Source organism: Pleurodeles waltl, chromosome 2_1, assembly GCF_031143425.1.
Source record: "Pleurodeles waltl isolate 20211129_DDA chromosome 2_1, aPleWal1.hap1.20221129, whole genome shotgun sequence".
NCBI classification, from domain to species: domain Eukaryota; kingdom Metazoa; phylum Chordata; class Amphibia; order Caudata; family Salamandridae; genus Pleurodeles; species Pleurodeles waltl.
This window is the reverse complement of record NC_090438.1, coordinates 212074630-212089752: the sequence shown is the minus strand read 5'-3', so window position 1 is coordinate 212089752 and position 15123 is coordinate 212074630. Positions and strand designations below refer to the sequence as shown.

General features: G+C 42.4%; 1 protein-coding gene across 3 annotated transcripts in view; it reads left to right on the top strand.

Annotated features, from left to right (window-relative positions):
- The window catches only part of AFF2 (ALF transcription elongation factor 2), a 928871-nt gene that overhangs the window by 501740 nt on the left and 412008 nt on the right, over positions 1-15123 (top strand). For all 3 annotated transcript variants that reach the window (XM_069212416.1, XM_069212415.1, XM_069212418.1), the window contains exons 6-7: positions 8914-8950; positions 9188-9239. In XM_069212416.1, coding sequence (XP_069068517.1) covers positions 8914-8950; positions 9188-9239 — 89 coding nt within the window. The remainder of the gene's footprint in view (positions 1-8913; positions 8951-9187; positions 9240-15123) is intronic.

Here is a 15123-nt window from a genome sequence, read left to right as displayed (position 1 = left end):
GAAAGGAAGAGACACTACTACCAGCCCTTACCAGCATTTACAGTCTATCGATGGACAGTGGGCAAATCGCTGATTCATGCAAACACGTGATCATTAGTCCTCTGTTGAAAAAACCCTTCTTAGATCCTGCCAAGGCAGATAATTTTAGACCCATATCTCTGCTACTAGGAGTCAGTAAGATCTTAGAAAAATTGGTCAGCAGATACTTGACCGATATGGTGGAGACCCATAATCTCCCGTACCAGACACAGGCTATATTCAGACCCAGATACAGTACTGAGATGGCTCTTTTACTGGCTATGGAAGATCTGAAGAAATATTTTGATCAAGGAGGGTCAGCTGCACTCATTCTCCTTGATTTGAGCGCAGCTTTCAATACTGTCTCCCTTTCCAACCTTCATCATGGACTGGAGATGCTTGGGATTACTGCAAAGGTATTAAAATGGCTTTCCTCATTTCTTGATAACAGACGTTTCCAGGTCAGGGAAGGCTCCTGTCTATCGGTGGTCCATCAGCTTAAATGTGGTGTGCCTCAGGGGTCATCCCTGAGCCCCACTCTTTTTAACATATATGAATGGTCCCTAACTGATGTTATCTGCTCATTTGGTTTCACTATGGTGTCCTACACAGACAACACCCAAATTGTCATCTCCCTGGCACCAAATATGTGTCAAACCATGGTGAACATAGATAGCTGCCTTGAGCAAAACAACAAATTGATGGGCTCTAGTTGCCTTAAATTAAATGGCAACAATATGGAGGTCATGTTGGTCGGGAACATCCCATCCCTCTGGGACAATCTTAGGTGGCCTTCATGCCTGGGGGAACCATCTGTCTCCTACACCGGAAGTCAAGGGCTTGTGAGTTCTTTTGGATAAAGATCTCACCATGGCCTCCCAGGCCAAAAAATGTCCGGGTCTTGTTTTGGCCTGATAAGAGCTTTAAGGAAGATGCTTAAATGGCTCTCTGCAAAAACTCAAAAAATAATTGTACAAAGTATCATACTCTCACGGTTGGATGATGGTAATTTGCTTTACCTTGGTAGCCCCAACTATGTCTTGAAGAGATTGCAGACTATTCAAAATACTGCAGGTTTTGTTGAACCTTCTAAAATGTCAGTCTGCAAGCCTGGCTTTGGCCAGCCTTCACTGACTGCCAGCAAGTAAAAAACTTTATTTTAAGGCTCTCTGCATTGCACATAAGATAAAGCATGCTCAGGGACCTCTTATCCTGAGTCATCTAATTGTCCCTTATAGCAATGCACAAGATCAGAGATCAGACAACTGCTTTCTTCTGACCATTCCCAGAATTAAAAGCCCCCGAAGTTGAGGATGATCATTTGCCTACCAGGTGGCTAAGCGTTGGAACTCAATCCCCATTCATCCTAGGGCCAACAGCAACCTCCTCAGCTTTAGAAAACATCTACAGACCCATTTGTTTGCATAATGAGCGCATCATTGCATTTCTTATGATTCCTGTCAGCAATGGGAAGCCAGTGTCTGGATACCCATGTGCTCTACAAGAATAGTATGATGATAATGATGACAATTGATCTCCAATTGCTTAGGATTGGGAGCCCACATTTACCCGTTTCTTTTAGTAGTGGGTTCATAGCATCAATTAATGCTGTTACATAACTATATATTTTCTTAGGAACTTGTGTGTTTCCCTTTAAATGTTTCTCCATGTGGACACAGTCTAGTGTTTTGAGTTCTGAGGGGAATAAATATGCTAAACGTGCCAGACCTTATAGTATAAATCCATATGTGGAAGCCTTAGTCCTTCATAAGTCGTGGTAGCTTGAAACTTAAATATTTTATGATTATTGAGATCCCTTTTTCTAATCCATGATTGTTTTGTCCAGATTCTGCAGTAGAGATGGTGTGAAAAGCAAAGGAAACATCTCAAAGATGTCTGTACTCAATCCCAGAAGAGTAACTAGAAATGAGACCAACATATGAAGTCTGCTGTAGTCTAGTCTGATAAATTCATGGAATGTTTAAGGATTATTGCCTTTAAGTCTTTGCAAATGCAGATACAAAGATACATGACCACATTCTGAGACAATTTATAAGAATATTGTTAAACAGAAGTTGACAGAGTGTACAGATGAAAAGATAAGGCTTTGCATTTCGCCCGATTTATTTATTTTATATGTGAAATACTGCCGAATCTCAAAGCGTATTATTCAATAATAATGTCTGGTTTTAGGAGTAAAGAAATGGTAACTCTTTCTAATTTTGGCAGAATGCCATCATTTTCTCCTGCAGACTAAAAGACCTTTCATAGCTTAGGGCCAAGGGTCCAGATATGGATCTTATAATAATTAAATTGTTGAACTTTCTTCCCCATGGTCTTTTCTCAGTCGTATAGTGTTGTAGCTTTCCTCCTCTGAGATGTCCACTTCTCATGCTTCTGTAACTTCTGCCTTGAGCAGAGGGATGTTTAACTATGTGGAGAAGTCCTTGCCCTCCATTTGATAGAGCTAAACGGTTTTATAGGTGCACAACAATCTATAAAAAAATTGCAAACTTTGAGATCCATAATGTGTTGGGAATTAGCCCACCTGTTGGAGATCTAAATGCTGGGATGCAGCAGAAGCCTTCAGCTGCTGTGCCAACAGTATCTGTTTATTTCACCACATTCATAGTTGCTGGGTAGCACTGTTTCATCGTTGGAGGTCAAAAATAAATTGAGAAAATCCTGGGCTACAGATCTCAGCACTTTTGGTGAGGGGAAGTCTGTATTGTTTCCTTAAAGTGCAGATTTGTAACTCTAGCTACTGCTATTGTTGGTTAGCTTTTTCATGGATGATTGTCCATTCCCTAATGAGTTTTCCCTCTCATGTATGATTTATATGCCACCAAATAGGCTTTGAGGTGATAAGACCGAGTGTCCCTTGAGGGTCATATATTTTTGCAGGTGCATTTGCAGCTTCTTTTTTTTCTCTAGCTCTTTGAATTTGGATGTCAACATTTTCCAAAAATGGTTTTGGAGGTGTAGGAGACCAAATTCAAATGTTAGTTTTAGAACTGAGTGTTCTAGTATGCCATTGGCCAATATTTTGTATTCATGAAATCTGGGGATTGCAGCATCATATTTTAAGAAATAGTCAATTCTTGTCTCACTTTCTTCTTGTCTCAGTTCCATGGACGCATGATAGGAAAGTGTATTTTCTGCTCCTGGGTGAAGTAAGCATCATGGGCAAAAGAGGGTGTGATCACACATTAGATCTATCAGTAGTCTTCTGTTGGTAACCTGTCCTATCTCTGGATGTACTGATCTATCTTTAAATGGTTCCAAGATTAGGTTCCAGTCTTCTCATACTTTAGTTTTACTTGTGAGATATGGGAGACAAGCCCCCATCATTTACAAATTGGTTGGCTGTAGGGAAGGTTGGGTTTCTTCATGAATGAAATATTTTTCACCTAAAACACAAAACAAGGTGAACTGTGCAAATGCACTCATGTGTGACTTTTACTCGAACAGAAATTTAGACATGCTATATATCTCTATGTAGAAGTACTTAAATATCCGGGTACTCTTGCATACCCATGACACTCACAACTTCCAAGAACCATGAATGGAGTTTTTCATGAATTCCAAAAAAGTCAGAGGTTTGTTCCCAACATAGGAATAACTAAGGGAGCACATTTTCATCTTTCTCACCATGCTCTTTTATTAGTATTCCCAAAACAGTCAACACACAGACTACCAAAGCTATTAAGGATGAAATAATGAAAGTGAGTATATTTATTGAAAAGTAAATATTTTATTGATGAATACTCCATTAGCCCCTTCACTGCCATGCCTTTTCCCCTCCTGTGCCAAGCCTTGTTTTGTTTATTTGGGGCAGTTTGTGCTTAGGCCCTCATAACTTTTTGTCCACATAAGCTACCCACACCAAATGTGCGCCCTTTTTTTGAACATCCTAGGGATTCTAGAGGTACCCAAAGTTTGTGGGTTCCACTGTAGGAGACAAAGAAATTAGCCAAAATACAGCTAAAATTTTGATTTGTTTAAAAAAAAATCACCATCTTCCCAACTTGAATCAGAAAACCACATTTTTCAACACAATTGTGGCATTTTACTGGGACATGCCCCTTTTTAGTATTTTTTGTTTTTTTCTTTCAGCCTTCTTCCAGTTAGTGACAGAAATGGGTGTGAAACCAATGCTGGATCCTAGACAGCTAAACATTTCATTTCTGAAAGTAGATAGAATTCTGAATTCAGCAAGGGGTCATTTGTGTAGATCCTTCAAGATTGTCCTAGAGAAAGTAACTGCTAGAATAAACAAATATTGAAATTGAGGTGAAAAAAAGAGCCATTTCTGTCCACGTTTTCTTCTATAACTTTTTCCAGTTATGGCAGATATTTGAAACCAATATACTGTTACGTCTGCTGGACTCTTCTGGTTGCAGGGATATATATGGCTTGTAGATTCATCAAGAACCCTAGGTCTAGACCCAATAAAGGAGCTGCACCTTGCAATGGGTTTTCATTGTATATCGGGTATACAGCAATTCATTTGGTGAAATATAAAGAGTGAAAAATAGGTATCAAGGAAACCTTTTAATTTAAAAAACGAGCACAAGATACGGTGTTGAAAAGCCGTGGTTATTTGCACATCTCTGAATTCTGGGTCCCCATACTAGCATATGAATTACAGGCCATTTCTCAAATATGTGTTTTTTTTACACACTGTCTTACCTTTGGAAGGAAAAAACACAGGGAAAGACAAGGGACAATAACACTTGTTCTTCTATTCTATGTTCCCCCAAATCTCCCTATAAAAATGGTACCTCACTTGTGTAAGTAGGCCTAATGCCCGCAACAGGAAACGCAACATGGACACATCTCATTTTTACATTGAAATCTGATGTGTTTTTTTAAATGTGCCTAGCTGTGGATTATGGCCTCTAGCTCAGCCGGCACCTAGGGAAACCTACCAAACCTATGCATTTTTTTAAACTAGACACGTAGGGGAACCGAGGATGGGGTGACATGTGGGGCTCTCATCAGCTTCTGTTACCCAGAAACCTTTGCCAACCTCAAAATTTGGCAAAAAAAACACTTTTTCCTCACATTTCAATGCTGCAAAGTTCTGGAATCTGAGAGGAGCCACAAACTTCCTTCCAACCAGCATTCCCCCAGGTCTCCCAATAAAAATGGTACCACACTTTGTGTGGGTAAGTCTAATGCCCATGACAGGAAATACCCCAAAACACTACGTGGACACATCAAAATGATCAAATACAACACTACGGAACCCAGACATTTCTGAAAACTAGCACCTGAGAGAGATGAGGGGGGTGTGACTTGCGTGGATCCCCCACTGTTTTCTTATCCAGAATCCTCAGCAAACCTCCCATTTAGCTAGAAAATCATACTTTTCCCACATTTCTGTATGGGCAAACCACACCAGCACAAATTTCCTACCACCCGATGTTCCCTTCAGTCTCCCAATAAAAATGATACCTCACTTGTGTAGGTGGGCCAAGTGCATGTGACAAGGAAGAACCAAAAACATGTTGAAATTGAGGGGGAACCAAAGCAGGTCCAATAGGGCAGTTTGAAAAGAAATGTTTTAGGCTGGCAAGTGGGGCAGAATTTTTATTGGTATAGATGCGACAATGCTGGGTGGTAGGAATTTTGTGGATTCCTGCACATTCCGGAAGATTCCATCACAAAAATGTGGGGAACATTGTGATTTCAAGATAAGTTAGAGGTTTGCAGGGTATTGTGAGTAAGAAAATGGTGCAAGTGCATGTGAAGCACACCACCCTGGACTCACCCAGATGTTTAGTTTTCAGATGTGTCTATGTCTTGTAGATTTTTCTACATGGCAGCATCCCAAAGTCCAAAAAGTAAAGCTCGCACCATTCGAATTGGTACGATTTTGAGAGTTAGCCAAGCTCTCATGGTCCATATGTAAAACCAAACCCAAAATAATCAAACGTCCTCTTGCTTACTGTTGGCATAAGATCTTTAAGTGTACAGGGGAGAGATGAAAGACTGTTACCCCCTTCAGTTGGGGTGGGGGCATAACCATGTCCATACTGGTTGGCAGCCACCACCCCACTATTTTTTTTTTTATTCCCTCGCATCTAGTAGGCTTTCTGCCCCCCCCGGGAGTGGATCGTGGGTAATTGCCCCATCTGCCCTCCGGTGGGCAGAGCAACTTTGCACCCATTTATTTGGGGTGGGGGTATGGCCACACCCCAACCCTCTTTTTAAAAAAAAAAAAAATCTTTCCTGGTGTCTGGTGGGCTTTCTGCCCCCCCGGGGGCAGATGAGCCTTCCAGAAAATAGGCCAGTTGGCCCCAAAGGGAGGCAGAAAAGGCCAACAGTAATGTGCCCTCATGGGTAGCGACCCTTGCCCCAGGGGCTGCCCCCCAAACAAAACACACACACACACCAATCCCTGGTGCCTAAATGGTTTCTGCCTTCCTCCCCCGGGGGCAGTTCGTCCAAATAGAAATAGGCTGATCTGCCCCCAAGGAGGTCAGAAATGTCCAAAAATAAAATTACCCCCCCCCCCCAGGGAGCGACCCTTGCCTAAGGGGTCACTCCCCATCTGTAAAAAAATATAAAATAAAAAATCCCTGGTGCCTAGTGATTTCTGCCTCCCTTGGGGGCGGATCAGCGTAATTAAAATAGGCTGATCTGCCCCCAAGAGGGGCAGAAATGGCCTTAAATAAATTTGTCCTGCAGGGAAGCAACCCTTGCCTAAGGGGTCGTTCCCCTTGCATGAAATTGGTTCACAAAAAAAGAAATTCTTGGTGTCTAGTGGTTTCTACCCCCATTGGGGGCAGATTGGCCTAAGAAAAGTAGGCTGATTTGCCCCCAAGGTGGGCAGAAATGGCCTAAATAAAATTGCCACCCAGGGGAGCGACCCTTGCCTAAGGGGTGGCTCCACATCTGTAAAAAAAAAATGAAAGAAAATCCCTGGTGCCTAGTGGTTTATGCTCCCCTTGGGAGCAGATTGGCCTACTTAAAATAGGCCGATCAAATGGCCTAAAATAAATTTGACCCCCAGGAAGTGACCCAGGCCCAAGGGGTCACTCACCTTGCGTGAAATTGGCACCAAAAAAATCCCTGATGTCTAGTGGTTTCTGCACCCTTTGGGGGCAGATTGGCCTAGTAAAAATAAGCCGATCTGCTCCAAAGGGGGGCAAAAATGGCCCAAAAACTATTTCCCCCCCCCCAAGGAAGTGACCCTTGTGTAAATTGTTTTTTGTAAAGTATCCCGGGTTTCTAGTGTCTTCTGCCCTCCCCTGGGGGCATAATTAAAAAATGTCGATCTGCCCCCAGGGGGGCAGTAAAGGTCTAATAAAAAATTGTCCCCTGGAGAGCGACCCTTGCCTAAGGGGTTGCTTCCCTTATAACAATAAACAAAACTCAAAAAAATTCCCTGGTGTCTAGTGGGCATTCCTGATAGCGATCAGGCTGCAGGAATACTCAGAGAGACATGGAAAAGGAAAGGAAAGGGAAGGAAAGGAAAGGAAAGGAAAGGAAAGGAAAGGAAAGGAAAGGAAAGGAAAGGAAAGGAAAGGAAAGGAAAGGAAAGACCTGAACTCCCCTGCCCCTGTACCGAGGAGAAACTAATCTGTTTCTCCTTGGTCATGCTTCCAGCGCAATGGGAGGTGACCTCTAATGAGGTCAGCGAGTGATCGCACGCTGATGTCATCAGGCGTCACTGGGGGGGGTCGGTGGAAAGGGTAGCAATTCCCTTTCCATCCCTGCCCTGCGGGGTGAGGAGGAGGCCCATGGGGGGGGGCACTAGCACTCCCCTCATGCCCTCCATGCTCCAGTGCGAGGACATAATGGTTACATTCTTCACCACACAAGCACTGTGCCGCGGGACATAACCATTACGTCCCCAGCACAGAACCGGCCAAGGAAGTCATCCATTCTATTAACGCTAATTCTAATATTGGAATGCAGTGCAATTCTACATTTGTGAAAACTCTAATAACTTTCATATATTTGCAGAGGCATGCACAGAACATGTTGAATATGTTTACCTTTGATACGGCCTAGTTTATAAAAACACACTGCTCCTGGCAGTTTTAGAAATCACTTCTTGGTTCATCTATAAACATTTGGCTTTATGTGCTCAGTTGATTAAAAGGCCCATCTATGACAGCACTGGCACCTGGATGAGTCAAAAATATTCCTCATCTTGAATTATTCCAGTTGTGTGTCTTTGTTCGTGTTAATGCTCAGGGGAAAACATGATGGCATGCCCACTATGTCAGTACTTTTGTTTATCCCCATATGAAGGCTGTGTCTTTGGAAAAATCATAACAAATGTCTTCTATGGTGTTGTAACAAAATATGGTAGTCAGGATACTTTCTTCAATAAATAGTGAATATTGTTTACAACAATATCGTCGTAGTGGAGGTAAAAGCAATCAGGCGTTAGTAGGATAGAAAATCTACACCCAAAGGGTTGATAGTGTTGTGAACATTGTTCAGGAATGTATATATATTTCTGATAAAAAATGTTCATACAATATTTTTATGTACAGCCTCCCTTGCAGTGGGAGTTCAATCCCATTTCTTACAAGAAATTAGTGAACTTTTCTTGTCCTGGATTGTCATGGTTTAGAAGGACACAGAGGAAAATCACCAACAGGAATGTAATTGTAGGTCATGCATTAAGTGAGTTGTCCCTCAAAAACCATTGTTGTTTATGCCCAGGCTATTGACATAGCATTTCTGGAATCAGGGGAAAGTGTAAATGAGACATGGGATACAAAGGTGGAGAGACAAGACATGTGCCAATGTTTGCCAACCATCCAATGGCTGCCTACCTCCATCTGAGATATTTGGTAGATCATATAATGATATAATATATATTAATTACATTGTTAGCAAAGACTAACATATTTTTTTTCTTTATTGTAGGACTTGCAGCACCTGAACTCAGGGTACAACTTACAAAGTAGGTCATTATTGAAAATAGCGCAAATAATATATTTTGCCTGCCTAACTTCATTTCTACATGAGAAGAGCAACAAATTACCGTATACTTTGTTCAATTTTGCCTTTGAAATCTTTATTGAATGTTCTAAATATTGATGTGTCATGATCTGAGTATAATTTAAACGATCTGGCAACCTAGACAGATTTTAATATATCACTGCCTTTGATGGCTGAAATTGTTTTTGTTTTTTTTCAGAACGGTGTGAAGCTACAAGCAAACAATTAACAAAGCCAGTTCCACAAAAATCGTAAGTTTATTTTCTGTTAATGTTATCTTATGTAAAGCATTAATTTTACAACTTAAAAATGCATGCAAAAATCAGCTTTTTAAAATGCACCTTAGATGTTCATTGTTGGGAATGTGATGACTAAGCTGATTAATATGATCTGGTCACTTTTTTTTGGAAGAACCCAATCTCAATTTACTGTCAGAGCAGGCACAGAAGGATACCTATTTTGATATTAATGCAGACACCATTATTGTTTTATCTTAAAAATGATCTGATGTCTGATTTATCATTTGATATGAATGCCATCACCTTATGGAGTTCAGCTGAAAGCTGCAACCAAGGATAACTTGGAAATGTGCCACTAATAGAAGAAAGGCTATTAGGGCCTCATTACGAAGCTGGTGGGCTGACTACTGACCCGCCAGCCCAGTAGGAATGAGATTGCAGCAGATCTAGCAGTCACCCCCTGGCCCTATTATGATGTTTTCACTGGGCTGATCGGTGGAAACCTCCAGCACCCTCAAAATGCACACTGTCTGCCGTAGCAGACAAAAGACATTCTGAGGGTGCTGGGCAGGGGAGAACTGCCCATAACATGGTCTTGGGCAGTGCAGGACCCCCCCTGCAGCCCCAGCGCTGCCTTTCTGTCAGCCTTTCCATGGTGGCGACCCAACCATGAAAAGGCTGGCAGAAAGAGGAGTCATGATCTGCACAGCGGCACTGAATTCAGAACAGCTGTGGCTGACTACAACGCTGACCGCTGCCACCTTGTCGGGAACAATGTTCTTGATGGTGGCCACGGTCCCCTGGCAATCCAACCTCCAGGATCGTGATCTGGCAGTTAAACCGCCAGCTGTGTGGCATTCGGACCGCCACTGCGAGTCTGGCAGTCTTAAGACTGCCAGTCTGGTAGTGAGGCCCTTCATTTTTTGTCTAACTTGGTAGCCATTGTGGCAGGTTAAGAGATCTAAGTTTAAGATATATTATGAAAGGTATGATAAAAGAATGCTGTGTTGGATGATTGGTGCTCACTACACTATGTAGGCCTTGTACTAAGGATACATATATTCTCCTGGACCACTAAGTCAATATGAACTTTAAACTGGTGAAAGCAGCATATAATGTGACCTGTTGTCCTCCTTCTCAAGCTCTATGTATGTGACTCTTATTAGGACTCTGGAGAAGATTGTATCCAACATTTAAAGTGCCAAGTTTAAATACATACAATTATAGATGGATAACTGTGAATAATAGAAATACCTTTCAAAGAGGTGTTCTGAGTGACATTAAATAGAAAATAAGTGTGAAGCTTGTTTTTATAAAACATTTTATTTTTGTGCAAAATTTTACGAAAACAGTTATACAGTTTTGCACAACCATTATCCTTAAACAAGGGCATTCTGTGAGACCACTGTAATAATTATATGACTCAACTACTTATCAGAAAAAAGTGTGTGTTAGAAATGGGGTCTTTGGTTGACAGTCAGGTTACCCCCTGTTCAAGCAAGGACCCTCACTCTAGTCAGGGTAAAAGAGAATGACCCTCAGCTAACCCCTGCTTACCCCCTTGGTAGCTTGGCAGAGCAGTAGGCTTAACTTCAGAGTGCTAGGTGTAAAGTTGTTGTACCCACACACACGGTAACTTAATGAAAACACTACAAAATGACACAACACCAGTTTAGAAAAATAGGAAATATTTATCTAAACAAAACAAGACCAAAACGACAACAATCCAACATACACAAGTCAAGTTATGAATTTTTAAAGATTAAACTCAAAAATAGCACTTAGAAACAAAAATGCTTCGATAAGGTGTTAACACAGCGTCGTGACGGAGTCGTTCTCAACAAGCCGACACCAGCGGCGCCGGACACGGAGTCGCGTAGACCCCCAAGTACAGTACCTTTGGTGAAGAGTGAAAACAAGCCGATGCGCAAAGTCGGGGATCGCGGCGTCTTGTGCGAAAGGTTGAATCCGCGCACTTCGAGCGGCGTCGGTCACGACGTGGTGCGGCGACTTCCACGGAGTCGCAGACTTCAGCGAGGCTGCAGCGGCATCGGGCCTGCGAAGAGCATCGCATTCCAGCGAAGGTCACGGCGTCGGGTGCAGGCGGTGTCATCGGATTCAGCAGCGGCGTCGGTCCGAGGTCATCCGAAGTCGATTTCCTTGGATTTCCACCAGCTTTCCTTTCAAGGGCCCAGAGACTGGATAGGGCACCACTTGTCAGAGCAGGAGTCTCTCCAGAGACTCCAGGTGCTGGCAGAGAGAAGTCTTTGCTGTCCCTGAGACTTCAAACAACAGGAGGCAAGCTCTAAATCAAGCCCTTGGAGATTTCTTCACAAGATGGAAGGCACACAAAGTCCAGTCTTTGCCCTCTTACTCTGCCAGAAGCAGCACTGCAGGAAAGCTCCACAAAGCACAGTCACAGTCACAGGCAGAGCTATTCAGCTCTTCTCCAGGCAGAGGTTCCTCTTGCTTCCAGAAGTGTTTCTAAAGTCTGTGGTTTTGGGTGGCCTTCTTATACCCAATTTCTCCTTTGAAGTAGGCCTACTTCAAAGTAAAGTCTCTTTTGAATGTGAAATCCTGCCTTGCCCAGGCCAGGCCCCAGACACTCACCAGGGGGTCGGAGACTGCATTGTGTGAGGACAGGCACATCCCTTTCAGGTGTAAGTGACCACTCCTCCCCTCCCTCCTAGCACAGATGGCTCATCAGGAAATGCAGACTACACCCCAGCTCCTTTTGTGTCACTGTCTAGTGTGAGGTGAAACCAGCCCAACTGTCAGACAGGGTATCCACAAACAGGCAGAGTCACAGAAATGGTATAAGCAAGAAAATGCTCACTTTCTAAAAGTGGCATTTCCAAACACACAGTCTCAAAATCAACTTTATTAAAAGATGTATTTTTAAATTGTGAGCTCAGAGACCCCAAACTCCACATGTCCATCCGCTCCCAAAGGGAATCTACACTTTAATCAGATTTAAAGGTAGCCCCCATGTTAACCTATGAGAGGGACAGGCCTTGCAACAGTGAAAAACGAATTTAGCAATATTTCACTGTCAGGACATATAAAATACATTACTATATGTCCTACCTTAACCATACACTGCACCCCGCCCTTGGGGCTACCTAGGGCCTACCTTAGGAGTGTCTGACATGTAAGAAAAGGGAAGGTTTAGAGTCGAATTTACAGTTAAAACTGCACACACAGACACTGCATTGGCAGGTTTGAGACATGATTACAGAGCTACTTATGTGGGTTGCACAATCAGTGCTGCAGGTCCACTAGCAGAATTTAATTTACAGGCCCTGGGCACCTCTAGTACACTGTACTAGGGACTTACTAATAAATCAAATATGCCAATCATGGATAAGCCAATTACATACATTTTGTAAAGGAGCACTTGCACTTTAGCACTGGTTAGCAGTGGTAAAGTGCCCAGTGTAACAAAAGCAGTAAAATCAGAGTCCAGCACACATCAACAACCTGGGGAACAGAGGCAAAAAGTTAAGGGAGACCACGCAAAGGATGAAAAGTCTAACAGCTCCATAGGCTAAAATAGGAATATTTTCCATAATCATGAGCATTGTTAGGAGGGATCTAAATGTGTCAGGAAAGGACTCAAATGAATGTTAATGATAAACCCAACAACTTGCCATTGCTGAATTTATCACAACTAGTACAGAAAATATGTTATAAGACATTATTTTCTGTAAGGCAAATTCCGGCCTGCTATTGGCCTCTACTGATTGGTCAGTCCTAACATGATTAACCAGGCTGTTTTAATCAGGTAAAGAAATGGCCTGAGCTGAGCAGAGGTTATCTGATGGGGGGGGTTGGCAGATGCTGAGGCCAGGCCAGGAAGGGGGATGGGTAAATCAAACTGGGCTTCAAAGGAAGCAGGAAAGAAAGGAATGTCAGCCAGTCTGCCCTCTCACTCTGTAACCCACAGATAGATAGCAGGCCCAGTAAAAAATGTGCAGATGTCCAGAAGGAGAGTGTAAATGAAAATGAGCCACACAAACAGCTTGGTTTAGCCAGGTCTTGCTCCTTTGGAGGAAAACTGTCTATTGTGGAATGTTAAAGTCCAGTGCTTTATGGGACAGGAAAATGACACACTTTGGAGGAAGCTGTCATGCTTTTGGGTAGCACCCTGAATCTCATTGGACCAGGCTGCTCCCTGCTTGTCTCAAGAGGTAATTGAATAAAAGTGCCTGATCTGCATTGAAACTCAGCTCTGCTGCCTGAAACCACAAGAAGACAAAGGGCTGCCCTGCTGGATCCTAGAGGACTGCACACTGAAGTTCTGCTCCGTTGCACACTGGAACAACAGCCCAAAGGACTTTGCCTTGCTTCAAAAAGGACTCAGCAGTGGACTCCCTGAAAGCAACATGTTAACAGAGCTTGCCTCCATCAACTATTACAAATGTCCCCAGCCTGGAGTGAGTCCAGTGGACTTTTAAGTATTTGGCTAAGTGCATTGCGAGATCAGTGGTCCTAAACTTGCAAGGACCATCTCAGAGCTTCTAGACCTTTGGATGTGTTTTGGACACTTTTAACCCTCAAGTGGAACCTCAGGAAGAAGTTCCAGAAGATTGGAGAATTTTGGAGCTACTTTTGGAAAAAGCTTCGCAAATAAACCGACTTGCCGTCGTGGGTCAAGTCGACTACCTTCAACCGCCACCCGGACAGGATTTCAGGTTCACTCAGCTGAAAGCTCCGGAGCTTCAGACTTCCAGGATTTGACCAGGGCCCCAAGGAAAGGAGTCCGATGATGTTGCATCTAAATCGGCTTAAATAAAGGCAAAATTTTGACCGAGGCCTCCCACTCAGTGTATCAAAGCAGGGCTTTATTGCGGTCAGCCTCAAACTTTGACTTTGTTTTGGCCAAGCATGACCAGTTGTCCCTGGTTTGTGCTATTTATTTCTAAGCACTAGAAAGCACTTTTTTATTTAATCTTTAAAAATTCATAACTCCAGTTCCCTAGATTGGATTTTTGTTGTTTATGTGCCATTTTAAAGATACAAATATTTCCTATTCTAATACATTGGTTTAGGATTTTTATTATGTGTTGTGTCTTACTTATTACTGTGTTTGTGTATTTAAGTGCTTTTGCTTTACACACCTGTCTCCTAAGTTAAGCCTGCCTGCTCATTGTCAAGCTACCAGGGTTTGAGTCAGGGGATAATGTTTTGAGACATTGACTGGGCCTAACATTGTCTGGGGGCATTATTACTAGCGGTGGTTGCATATTTACCCCTACTAATAGCCAGCCTCCAAAACCTGCACTTTATAGGACTTTTTGAGATACAACATAACTGGTGTCGGAGAAACCTCTGTGAAATACCAGTAAACTGAAGAGGAATATATTTAAGGGACAACTGTACATAATCAATTGAAGAACTATGAAGAAGAATGGCATGGTTTATGAAATTTCAAGAATTTAGAATGTTTCATTCAATGAACTTATTGCAATCTTCCAATATTTTAAGTAGTATTGGGAGATTAGACAAAGGAAAAATCAGCAACATTCATTAAAACATTCATAACAAAGGCACATTTGTCTCTGACATATTTGCCTTAAACTTACTTTTAGCCAATTTTTGCTAATAGTCTATCCAGTCATGGGGGACTAAGTCGATCATGAAAGGTTATCGGTTGACAACTTGGAAAGATGCATATATCTTGGTCAAAACATTGTTTTGTTTCCCTATTTGTTAGAAACATCTGCCAACCTTTCAGGGATTTTTCAAAAGAACTGTCAATTTAGGTAGGGAGAGGGTACATCGTGGAAGTAGCACACCATTTGCACATTTTCCTCATGATTACAGATACCCATTGCTATGGTTAAATCTCAGTATTAAACAAACCCATCTTAACTCCCTGTGATGGTGAAATCAA